The sequence below is a fragment of the Monopterus albus genome, unplaced genomic scaffold (assembly GCF_001952655.1).
Source record: "Monopterus albus unplaced genomic scaffold, M_albus_1.0 scaffold183.1, whole genome shotgun sequence".
Lineage (NCBI taxonomy): Eukaryota > Metazoa > Chordata > Actinopteri > Synbranchiformes > Synbranchidae > Monopterus > Monopterus albus.
Genome location: NW_018128063.1, coordinates 283,243 through 295,913, shown reverse-complemented (window position 1 = coordinate 295,913; position 12,671 = coordinate 283,243). Strand labels below are relative to the sequence as shown.

At 39.8% G+C, this 12,671-nt stretch overlaps 1 protein-coding gene across 2 annotated transcripts in view; it reads left to right on the top strand.

Moving 5' to 3' along the window:
• The first annotated feature begins 556 nt into the window (after nucleotides 1-556).
• fancl (FA complementation group L) overlaps nucleotides 557-12,671 on the top strand; it is a 46,323-nt gene continuing 34,208 nt past the window's right edge. For both annotated transcript variants that reach the window (XR_002276321.1, XM_020617029.1), the window contains exons 1-5: nucleotides 557-924; nucleotides 1,492-1,550; nucleotides 1,755-1,815; nucleotides 2,305-2,361; nucleotides 2,676-2,773. Coding sequence is in view for 1 of the 2 variants with exons in the window: in XM_020617029.1 (XP_020472685.1) it covers nucleotides 838-924; nucleotides 1,492-1,550; nucleotides 1,755-1,815; nucleotides 2,305-2,361; nucleotides 2,676-2,773 (362 nt within the window). In the remaining variant the exon portion in view is untranslated. The remainder of the gene's footprint in view (nucleotides 925-1,491; nucleotides 1,551-1,754; nucleotides 1,816-2,304; nucleotides 2,362-2,675; nucleotides 2,774-12,671) is intronic.

The following is a 12,671-nucleotide window of genomic DNA, read 5'->3' as shown; positions in this document are numbered from 1 at the left end:
TAAATTCTGAACATGACATAACATTTCAACATAATGTAGGCCCGTATTTAGAATTTTCTAAAATCTTATATCACTTTGTTATTAGAAAATAAAGATCTTTATCCTATTAATATCTTAATTCTATTACAATGTCATAACTTTAGAGTACACATTAGCACACATGTGCTATATGTCCTGCTATCACATTTTATGGCTTATTTTAGCTGAACATTATTCTGTGGTTATTCATCTTCTAGTCAGTTTTATCACAAAGGTTTCTAGAGCAACAGCAGCAATAACCTTTGTTTGTTTGTTTAACAGCTAATGGAACTTGTGAATTCTTCATATCAGTAACCCAAAATTAATCTAAGTTCTAAATTAGATACTGCAGTGTTACAAATAATGACTAGACCTTGTAACAGTTAATTAATAAGTATAGGCTACAACCACATGAAACAACAAAAAAAGAATTTTTTATACACTGACACAAGGTGTAAACGCCACACCAACAACGTCCGTGTCTGTCGAAATTCCCATATTTTTGCAAGTCCCTGAATGCAGCCGTTTGACGTAACTGTTTTGTTTTTCATGGCGGGTTGCGAATGGTGAACCCTCGTGGATGTACTCTCGATTTTGTACACTTTGTCCTAGCTAAACGTATACGCCGTATGGGCATCTGTTTTGAGTAACATTAGCTGAAATATCTAAGCTTTTATGTTTGGTTTAAGTTAACGTAACGAGTTATTTAAAATCGTAAATTCACCGCTAATTTTTTATGTCAGAATTGCTAACGTTAGCTAAGGAACCAATCTCCCTGGATTGACCTAAGTCTGAAAATAATATCAAATCATAAGTTCGATGGACAGCTCACTGGTACAAGTCAACCCGCTGCTTTTACCTCTCAACAAAGAGAAAACAGTCTATGATGGCTTTATCACTGTTGAGGTAACGTAACTTAGTTATTTAACGTTCGCTGTGTTTGTGGCATTTTGTTAATACAAGACCGACTCTCCAAACTGAATTGAAAAACTATTCATTTAAAGATGTTATTACTTGTATGATAGACAAACTGTAACTTCAGACCGTTCACTGATGTTCTGGAAGCCCTGGTAAATTCGGCCGGCTCTTAAAAAGCTTATATTATTGATATTTACACCCACCACTTGTTATAGGTTTGTGTTAGTAAATGTCAATGTTATGTCAGTGTTAGCATAAGTTAATTTCAATAGCATGAAATGCAAATGTATCAGGCGATATTTTGTTCTTAAAACCTGATATTAACAACTTGTTTTTCGCCGAGTTGAATAGTTGATCTCGGTAATTCAGACGTGGTCTAAAGTTATGTTGTAAGTTACCCCATACCTCGTCCAGTACGTAAATAAACTTTTTATTACCCGATTTCTGAATGGATTTCGGCATGTTCATGTTTTAAAAGTTACTGAATGTTGCAGCTTGCTCTTGCAATATATCACAATTATCATTTAATTTCCCGTCACGGTATGTGTTTTCTAGGAACAAGACTTCAGAATGAGAATACTGCTACCACCAGATCGCCAGCTCAAACAGGCCAAGTACAACTGATCATCTCATCTTCTCTTTACAGGAGACCTATCCCACGCATTTCGCTTATGTCACCAATTATGCTAGAAATTCAGTAAAGAAGAATATTAGCGGTATAATGAGTGTGTCTAGTTATGTTCTTGCATAGCCACAGAATAATTGTTTTTTTTTATTGTTTTAGTGTTGCTGTAACTGTTCATACCTTGGTATTGTAGGCTACACTGCAGTTGGCAGTTAAAACACCTGTTACATGGATATGAGCACATAGTGAAGCAGGTAAGCACATACAGCAGGACACACTTGTAACATTCTGCTTGTTGCATAGTATTTTTGTTCTGTTGTGTAAGTCAGCTGTGGTTGAGGTCATGTTGATCGTTTTATGTTTTTTTGTCATCATGTCATTTTGACTCCTTTATGTTCGCTGCATTGTGCGTTCCTGTGCTCTCTGTCACTCATCAGGTTTGCTTCACTCAGGAGCAGAAAAAATATTTTTCACAGTTTAATTAACATTGCCTGGAAAATGTCCCTATTTTTATGTGGCCCCTCAGGGTTATTTGGATGAGATTGATATTTCACCCTGGGCTGCAAAGTTCATTATTTTCACAGCCTCTAAGCTATCATTAATTATTAAAGATGGTGGCAGCCCCCATTAATCATAAACACTGTGTTTGATTTGAATGGCTGGCTAGAGGAAAAAATAGACACTGTCACTTCATTATCCTCACATTCAACAATGTCTTTTCTCTCTTCTTTGACTTCTTGCAGAGGCTGCAGCAGTCAACTGATCTTGTCAGTTTCATTCTGGAGCTGAAGACTGTCTTGGTAAGGAGTACAGTGATACAGTGGCTAGCTTGGTTATTTAGACTTTGTTGCCTTATGAATAGGAAGTAAAGGGGAACCTTCAGGTAATATCAATAGCCTTGATTGTGAGGCACACATGTGCATGTTTTCTTAGATTAATGAAAAGTGTAACAACCTATGTGCTTGCCACCAGTCACTTACATATTGGCCCTGATTCACTTCTGCTCTATTCTTGTTTGCTTGCAGCAGAAAGCTCATGATGCAGTGGTTAAGTTGTGATATAATGTGCATAGGAATCTGGGCTTAAAAAAGAAATGTTGTCTGTGCCATTGCAGGAAGTGGGTTTGAAGAGCCGTCCTGAGTGCAGCTCCATTCCACCTCCACGGTATTATTCGCAGCTCATTTCTGAGATGGAGACCCTTGGGTGGGACACGTAAGTGGGCAACTAACAGCAATAACACTGGCTACTAACTTGTCAAATGTTAGAAAAGTTATCTGCAGTGACTATGTTCATGAGCTCTACATATCCCTTATATAGTAGTAGCTATATAAGGGATTTACTTTAGGTTTAGAACTAAATTAGCTGTTTGAACCAGCCTTCAAGTGCCTTCACAAATGACGATACAACAAACTTTAATCTGCAGGTTATTTTCTTGATAAGCAATGAATCATTTTGTATAGAAATCAGGTATGTCCCGCCAGTCGTATACATTCAAGTACACATTGCAGCTGGATTTTTTTGTAGATAGTTGTGAGGAAAGAAGAAATAGTTGCTGCAGTGATAAGTTGCCATAGTTGGAAAATCCTGCCTGGGAGAATTACATACCGCTCTGAAGTGTTTTGGCTCCAAATGGTCTTCCTGAATCTTTTTTCATTATCTCACCCATTACCTTCAACAACATGCCCCGCTGGCACAGTCCCCTACTGACCCCCAACTGTGCACTATGAGGGAAGTTAATGTTCTGATTCCAAAATACTAATATCTAATGTAGACAAAATAATGTTGAGTTGTTAATTATGTTGCCACTTAATCATCAGACGGACCAAAGCTGCCAATGATGCCAGATTCACATCCTGTTTTTTCTTTCTCTTTTTGGTTGATTTGTTTATTTTATAAAATTAGTGTCTGCATCAGTTTAATCCAGATGAGCCTGTGTCTGCAGACTACAGTTATTATTGCAAATCTGCTGTTGCTTCAGTCCACGTGCATTCTCATCTATCACATGTACTATGGTTTAGACATCCCCCATCCTAACCTTAAACAAGGGATTAGAAGTAGGACATGATGAGAGAGTAGTTGCATAAGGAAGTGACAGAAACTGGAACTTAATGTTATTTGTTTTCTTAGGCTAAAACTCTTTAGCAGTGCTCAAGATTTCACCTTCTGTACATTGCTGTACAGTACATTCTGTACAAGGCAAATCTCCAAGCATGTTTACTTGCCTGTATTGCAGGCCTGGCAAGTAACATTGTGCAAGCTTGTTTTTTTTAATTGTCATCACATTTCTTTCACCAAGTGTATCAGAATATACCTCTAGAGATGATTCATTTGGTTTTAAAGGTGGTGCTTAAAGAGGAGATGTAACTGTGATCAGTGTGCTGGAGAGTGCTACTGAATGAATCGCCACTAAATGTAAATTGTTGTTTAAATTGCCTCACTGCGAGAATGAGGTGATAAGCAAATTATTATTTTCTTTTAATGAAAACCATGATAATTTTACGTTTCCCCAGTTACATGGTCCCAAGACACTGAAAGTAATTTGCCTTCAGACTTACTCACTGATGGAGTTTGTTTCATGATGATCTAGATAATAACACTATAACCCCTTTCCGACATGCGCTCTTTTCCATTAATTTGACGGCATCTGCCTGCCTTGGCTTTGTACCTGAATGAGCACCCTGGTCACTTTTCTATCAGAGTTGTGGTGGCAGTCTTACCAGGTCAGACCTAGTCTCATTTACATATCACTTTCAACATGGCACAAGTCTGAACTAGATGCAGTCCAGGGTTTTTACCTAGGGTTTCAGAGGGCTCACACTATATGTTTTTTTTCCCCTTGCATGGCCAGAGTCCATGACTTCACTGCTCACACTGTACATTCACTCATTCGGCCATGATGCGAGCGCTCACACTGGATGTTTAAACAGATTACCTGAGTGTGTGTGTTCACTGACAATGTTAGTAAAGTTGAGGTCAACCTCTTGGTAACCAGTGTTACTTTTAGCCATTTACTTTGTATGGCTGATGAACAGCGGTAATCTGCTGCTACTAGCTACTGTATTTCTGAAATGTCAGAAATCCATCTGATCATTTGGGAGCTAGATCATTGATCGTTCAGGTGATTAAACCTCAGTTGATAGTTAAATTACCTTGGTGATGCTGTCACACATCACTCATAGACGTTCGTCCAAACACTGATTGTTGATTGACAGGTCATTCCTGTTGCCAGCTTGGGTTTCAGTTTGAGATCAAGTCATTTTCCTTTATTTTTCAGAACATATAACTCACTGTTGTTTTTACATTCATACTGATATGTTTCTTTTTTTTTTACTTGCATTTCGCAAAAACACTTAGGTGCTGTGCCTAAGCTTTTCTAAGGCAGTTACATTAACTTATAGACACACAAACGATTACAATAATCTCATGTGTGTGGCAAATAAGGCACATTTACTCTCTCTCTCTCTCTCTCTCTCTCTCTCTCTCTCTCTCTCTCTCTCTCTCTCTCTCTCTCTCTCTCTCTCTCTCTCTCTCTCTCTTTCTGTCTGTCGTGAATATGTCCGAATGCAGTTGTGAAGAACAGTAATGTAAGAAAGAAAGTGTATCTATCTATCTATTTGAGAAGCTGCAACAACACATCTCCACATTAACAAATGGCTCCTAATGACTCCCTTATTTTTAGTTATTGAGTTATAGTTAAATTCAGGTCATATTTAATAACTCTCAGCCCACTTGCGATGACAGGCCCAGCTAATACTGTCATCTCCACTTGTCTGGAGAGGAGGAGGGGGAGTGGTTGTTAGTAGGAAGATATCTATTCTTCCAGAGCTTGGATTAAGTCTTTACTACTACGCTCATTTTCCACTCTCCTATTAATGACCATGGCTACAATTATATTAGCAAAATGCAAATGACTCTAATTGAAGACTCTCAGGTTTTAATAGGTGAAGGGGGGTGAAGGTATGCTTTACACTGGAAACGGGACCAACATCATTTTCAGTGTCATGTTATGGTTAGGAGGCATTATACACAGTGGGTCTCAATCTCCAAAGCACTCGAGATTCGCTTAGCATCTTAATTGGTATGGGCTGTGCTAATAGCCACCAGGGGTTTTCAGTTGTAATTCGGTCTGCTGATTGGGCCAGGTAAGCGAGGCTTTCTCTTGCCTCTCTGTCTCTCTCTCTCTCTCTGTGTTTCCATTCCTGCATTTAAGAGTGTGGTCATCTTAATTGGCTGGAGATGGCATACCATGTTTTAATTAATGAAAAATGAGGGCATGTAGGTCAGAAGTCAGCCACCAGCAGTGGGTGGCACCAAAATGTAGCCCTGGAAACTCCGGGACTCATTACGGGCACAGCTGGTACTCCATGTTCACGGTCTCATGGTGTACGTAGAGAGCCTTATCTCTTATAACAGTGTTATCACTTTGTCACAATGAGTTGCTGCTCTCCTGAGGCCAGTTATAGTGACTCTCTGACAGCAGGGCTCTGCTGGGCCAAACAGGCCCAGGGCTGAGGGATTAGATGGTTTCCAACATGGATGTTTTTTTCCTATCTTTGTTTTTGTTGTATCATTAGGCCAGCTGATGGATGACTCCTGTAATCCTGTGATTTAAATGCAATCACAAATGGTATTGCAGTTTATCCTGTAAGTAATGGTGATGTCCTGGTTAGTACAGATAGACTAGTCCAGGCTAATAAATAAATAGCTGACTCTGTGGTGTATTTTTTGTGCTCTTGATTTGCACGCACATAATGTTTGTGCACTTGACCTACATTGTTTTCTATTTTCTTTCTCATACCCTGTATATGCCATCATTTTGCATGTGAATTTTTCATGTAACACAAACACAAGCGTCGCATATGTGTTGAGCCCAATGTTCATGAATCACTTTTTCAACACAAAAAAAAAAAAAAAAAGACATGCACAAATGTGCATGGTCTGCAGCAGCTCACTTGGCTGTGGAGTTGCAAATGGGATGCTGTCATCAGTCTTCCCAGCAGGACATCTGACTGTCACGCTGTTTCCATCATAGCCAAATAGAGGCAGCAGCTAGTTCTTGCTATTCTAGGTGAGAGACCTTAGAAGAGAGCAGATGGAAATGTGTGTACTAGCAATGCAGTGATGAGTTGTTTTTTTTATGCAGTTTTTAGATAACTAGAGTATATTGTAAAAGTTGGATGCTACTTATCAGATAAAATGTAACAATATTATATCTCTTATGATTAATTTTTTTTCCATCTACCCATTTTCATCAACAACATTGATTTCCACTTTAAAACGGACTGTTTTGCCATTTTGTGGGTTCTGAGTTCCAATAGCAATTCCATTTAAGGTCCAGTTTAATTCCTGGGTTTGCCAAAGCTTAGTCTTTTTTTTTCTTCTTAGAGATATAGAATACATGAAGCTTTTCATTTTTAGTAGGTCACTAAAAGAACAAACATTACCAGCCCCAGGTTGTATCAGGGGTTTAACAGAGGGGTCCCCTGAGGTGCAGTCATTGGTGTAGAGGTAAGCAAACTGCAAGGGGACCAGCAGCAGGGATGTCCTTCAGGTGGGCTAACACCAGTCTCTCAAAGGACTTCATGATCACAGATGTCAGGGTGACAGGTCTGTAGTCATTCAGTCCACTGATGAAGGGTTTCTTGGGAACTGGGATGATGGTTGAGCATTTAGAGCAGGAAGGGACTTCACACAGCTCCAGTGATGTGTTGAAGATCTGAGTGAACATGGGGTCCAGCTGATCAGCACAGGCTTCCAGGCAGGCACACCGTCTGGGCCTGGTGCCTTTCTGATCATTTGTTTTTTTAAAAAGGAAATACATATCCGTTTGACAGACCATCAAGGGTGGAGGGCTGGAGGAAAGGGAGGTGATTGTGGGGGGAGCCTGCAGTAAAACACATTCAGGGCATCTGCCAGTTGACAGCTCTCCACGGCAGGGGACGGTGTCCTATAGCTGGTGATGTTCTGTAGGCCTCTCCACACTGAAAGCTATTTTCCAGTTCTCTTAACCAGGAACTCAGAGAGACGAGGCAGTCCACTTGGATACAAAAAATGGATCACAGGTAAAATTAACATTACACGTCCAGGTATCTTCCACCTCCAATACTGCATGCAGGCAGATTGAAGAATGAAAGACCCTGAACCACCAATGCCTATACATTATATCTGGTTTGGGCTAACCCCATTCTACACGGCAACATCAAACCGTGGCGTCACCTGATATGCCAGCTTTACAGCTGACCGTAGCAGTAGTCAAAACATGGAGAGAATCAATGTGTGTGAGTGTTGATTAAGTGGTGTGTATCTAAGAACATTCTGACATGACATCTAGTGACATGTCATGACATTAAACATAAGAAAATATTATGATTACAATTACGGTTAAACATATCATAATAATAACAATAATCATCCTGCCTGCTGACAATCAAACTTTTTCTATCTAGTTATCCTTGACCATATGCACCCTGCAAAAAACTCATGAGAATGACTAAGCATTTAAACTAGACATCCTGTCTCCACTAAACATTTCTAATACAACAAGTATCTAACCAATTTCTATCTGACTAAAAAAATACCTAACAACACAAACGAGGGATCACTGGCTGAAAACTGGCCTTTCAGAGTAGCTCCTCTTTGCTTCTCTAATCTCTCTTGTCAGTGTGTTCCTGGCCTGTCTGTACAGGATCCTGTCGGCCTCCTTTTTGGCATGACAAAGCTGCTTGAGTTTTACTGTGAACCAGGGCTTGTTGTTGTTGTTGTTGTTGTTGTTGTATGAGCAGAAGGTCTTGGGGGCACACACATGTCCTCACAAAAGCTTGTGTATGATGTCACAGCATCAGTGGGTTTTTCTAGGTCTGTAGAAGCAGCTTCAAAAACCCTCCAGTCTGTACGATCAAAACAGGCCTGCAGCTTTGACTTTCCCTCCTTGGTCCATCTCTACAATGTTTTGATCACAGCCTTTTTGCTGCTTTATGTTTCTGCCTATAGGCTGGGATCATGCAGTGATCAGAGAGACTGAGGCCTGCATGGGGGACAGAGCAATCTGCACCTTTTATTACCGTGTAGCAGTGGTTCAGGGGAGCTTTTGTCCCTGGTGGGACAGCTGATGTGCTTCTGTATTTGGGCAGTTCATGGGTGCAGTTTGCTTAGTTAAAATCTCCTAAAACAATATGTAGGGAGTCTTGGTATTTCAGTTCCATGCAGTTTGTAGTTAATGAATGGAGTTTCTAATGTTGTAACATTTACCCAACACATCTTGTCCAGGTCCCAAAGATGGCTGCTGCTCCGCCGACTAAATGTGCAAAGAACTTTTCCATCCACAAAAATGTGACAAAAAGTGTCGGCTGTCAGATGTTTAAGAGGTAAACGTCTTGTAAACGTAATCCAAGATGGGTCACAGAAAACCGACTAAAAAAGGCAAAAACAGCAAAATCACACACGAGCATATGACCGAGACTGCCATCTGTGGCACCATTTTAATTGTCCCATGTGACTTTTCTCAAGACCAAGACAGTTGTTCCTGTTGTCTCCGGTACTTTTTACCATGCTAACTCTGAGAGACGAAGCAGTTCAAGTAACTTCAAAACAGTGCTGATTTATTCAATGAACACAGGTAAAAATTAACATTACATGCTCAGGTATCTTGCACCTCTAACATGCACGCAGGCAGCTGAAAGATGAAAGACCCCGAACCACAACAGGCCTATACATTTATCACTTAGGTTGGGCTAGCCCCATACTAACAGGAACCCCAAACCGTGATGTTTCCCGGTGCCAGCTTTGCTGCTGGCCATGGCAGTAGTCAAAGCATGAAGAAAAATCAATGTGTGTTTGTCTGTTGATTATGTGGTGTGTAGCTAAAAACATTCTAACACGACCTCTAGTGACATGTCGTGACATTAAACATAAGAAAATATTATGGCTAAGGCTACAGTTATACACATCATAATAATATTAAACATCCTGTCTGCTGACAGTCATCAACTTTCTATCTAGTTATCCTTGACCATAAGTAACCTGCAGTAACTCATGAGAATGCCTAAACATTTAACAGCCTGAGCTAGACATCCTGTCTACTCTAAACATTTCTAATACATCAAGTATCTAACCAATAGCTATCTGACTAAAAATACCTAACATTCCACACCAAGTAGTAAAGGGTATGTTATGGGAGCATACTGTTTTTAAGTGTGTACCTAAAGTAATCTGGGTGTTGCCTATTCAAGAAGTTCTCACCTGCTGCTGGGTTATTTTTGGGCTGTTGCTTGATCAGTGGAACTGGCATTGATTTTGACACCTTTAAATATGGGGAGTATGTCTGTCTGTGTGTAATTGTACAGATAGTTTTAGTCATAGAGAGAGCCAGGTAAGTGTGTTAGCAAATCTGAGATAAGCATGCAAGAAAACTACACTTGGGGTTGAACTGCAGTGAACGTGATACTATGTGTGTGTAAGTGTTGGTGTGCATATGACACTTCAAAACTGTTGCCCTTCACTAGCATTTGACTGCAAGTGTGTGAACAAGCAACGTTTATGATTCGCCAAATTGGACACCATCTCCCATCATTCCTTCACTTCTCTAAGTGTGTGTTGTGTGCTGTTCCTGAGCACACCGCTCACATCAGTCTCCTCTACCACCCTCCATAAATCCTCAGCAGATATACAACCATGTCAGCCACAGCTCTGACCATCCATTGTAATGAACTGTAAATCTGGAGGGGGACTGTCCAAATCTTTTGTCTCCGATCAGTCTTTTGTCTTTAGGACTGGTAGACTGATGAACTGAAGGTTTTGGAGGGGGTTGAGTCCTCCGTAGTGTGCTAGAGCAGCAGTAAATCTGACAGCAGTGTTGATGCATGCTCGGGCCAGATCAGTGTTTTGTCGTCAGCCTCAATAGGTTATAATTAGCTTAGGAAAGAGGAAGCCTGATTTATAAGTTGACTGAAGCTTGAAAATGTGAGCCCACTTGAAGGTCATCGGGAATAAGTACAAGTAGTTTAATGAATGCTTGAGTCTGAATAGCTTTTATTAATTTTTTGAGATGAGACTGAACTGAACTGTACAGTTGTATGCTGTGAAAAGCAAAATGCTAAAACTGCCCTTAATGCGTTGGTGATAATTTTATGTAGGTTTGTCACTACAAGCGACCCCTTTCAAATTACACACATGCAGCTTTAAGAGTTTGTTGGCACTCTTCATAGTTAATTTACACCTGAATGCAGAGAATTCTGCTGCATTGTACCGAGTTCAGTTTGAATGAAATTTTTAAAAAGCAAGGTCAAGTATTTAGTCTCTTTTGACAGGGGATATTTTGTGGTTTCATGCCTAACAGCATTTAGGCAATCGAGACACAAGCCTTTGCTTGAAAAACAGAGTAAGGAAATTATTCTGGGATAAACAGCATTTCAGGCAGGATGACCACTAACATATTCAGTTGATTGGGAACTGTGGGAGAAATGAGTAGAAGTTATTCAAAGTTGTTATTTTGAGTTGGTTTTAAATTCGGACATAAATGTAATTAATTTGATCAAATATTCACTGTTTGACTGTGGTGATTAGTGTAAAATTGTAGCATTATTGTACTGCATCTTTACAGATCATGAGGACTTGTAGTGGTATGAGCATGACTGTAGTGCTTTTCGGTGAGGTGACATACTGGCTGAAGCAGCCTCAGATTAATTACTATTGTGCAGTTGACATGTACATACTGCGCATGCAGTCAGTGTACTTGCAGTTTTATTAGAAAGCCTAAAATCCAGGGTGTGTCTGGTGATTCAGCATGAAAATAATGCTCTGAGCTCCAGCGTGATTGAATTTGTTGATTCCATCATTAGAGCATTAAAAAGGTATTTGATGGAGAAGAATGCAAATCAGAATTTAAAGGAAAAAGCCTATAATTGGCTTAAGGTGTAAATGTGTAGCTGGAGCATGATACCTGTATAAAATCACTGTGTTCATAGTTAGAGTGATACATCTAAAGGCAGAGGCGATGTCTCAGTACTGTTCTCTGCTGCTGTGATTAATGATGGATGATAGTTGCTGTCACTGGGCTCCAGACTCACCTTTTCCACTAGTAGCACTGTCCTTCTCACTGAAAATGTAAGGATCACCAGCACAAAGTTTAGACACACCGCTGAAATTTACACACAATGCAACACATTCATACTTGTTGCATCTTAACTGTATTACTGATAAAAACTTTGGTAACAAATAGACAATATTTTTTTAGTCAGATAGATATTGGTTAGATACTTGTTGTATTAGAAATGTTTAGTGGAGACAGGATGTCTAGGTAGGCTGTTAAATGCTTAGTCATTCTCATGAGTTTTTTGCAGGGTGCATTATGGTCAAGGATAACTAGATAGAAAAGTTTGATTGTCAGCAGGCAGGATGAATATTGTTATTATTATGATATGTTTAACTGTAATTGTAATCATAATATTTTCTTATGTTTAATGTCATGACATGTCACTAGATGTCATGTCAGAATGTTCTTAGAAACACACCACTTAATCAACACTCACACACATTGATTTTCTCCATGTTTTGACTACTGCTACGGTCAGCTGTAAAGCTGGCATATCAGGTGACGCCTTTCATTCTTCGTCTGCCTGCGTGCAGTATTGGAGGTGGAAGATACCTGGACGTGTAATGTTAATTTTACCTGTGATCCTTTGAATAAACCAGCACGATTTTTTGTATCCAAGTGGACTGCCTCGTCTCTCTGAGTTCCTGGTTAAGAGAACTGGAAAAAAGCTTACAACAATTTACTGAAACACTAACAATGTGCAGTTTTTTTTTTTTTAAGGACACAGTCACAAAGTGCGGTACTGCTTGATGGCCTCTGCCTTCTCTGATCGCTCATTATGCAGAATGGCACATTGCACATTCCCGTATATCATATTGTATTATAATGACTGATGCATTATTGTGTACATCACATTTAATTTTGCAGCTGGTAAAGGAGCTAGTTTTAACTAGCTTATATGCATTTAAAATGAATTACTGCTGAGTAGCTTGTCAATTTTCAGAATCAGAATCGGCTTTTTTGGCCAGGTGTGACGGACACACAAAGAATTTGGCGTTTGAAGCGGGGGGGGGGGGGGGT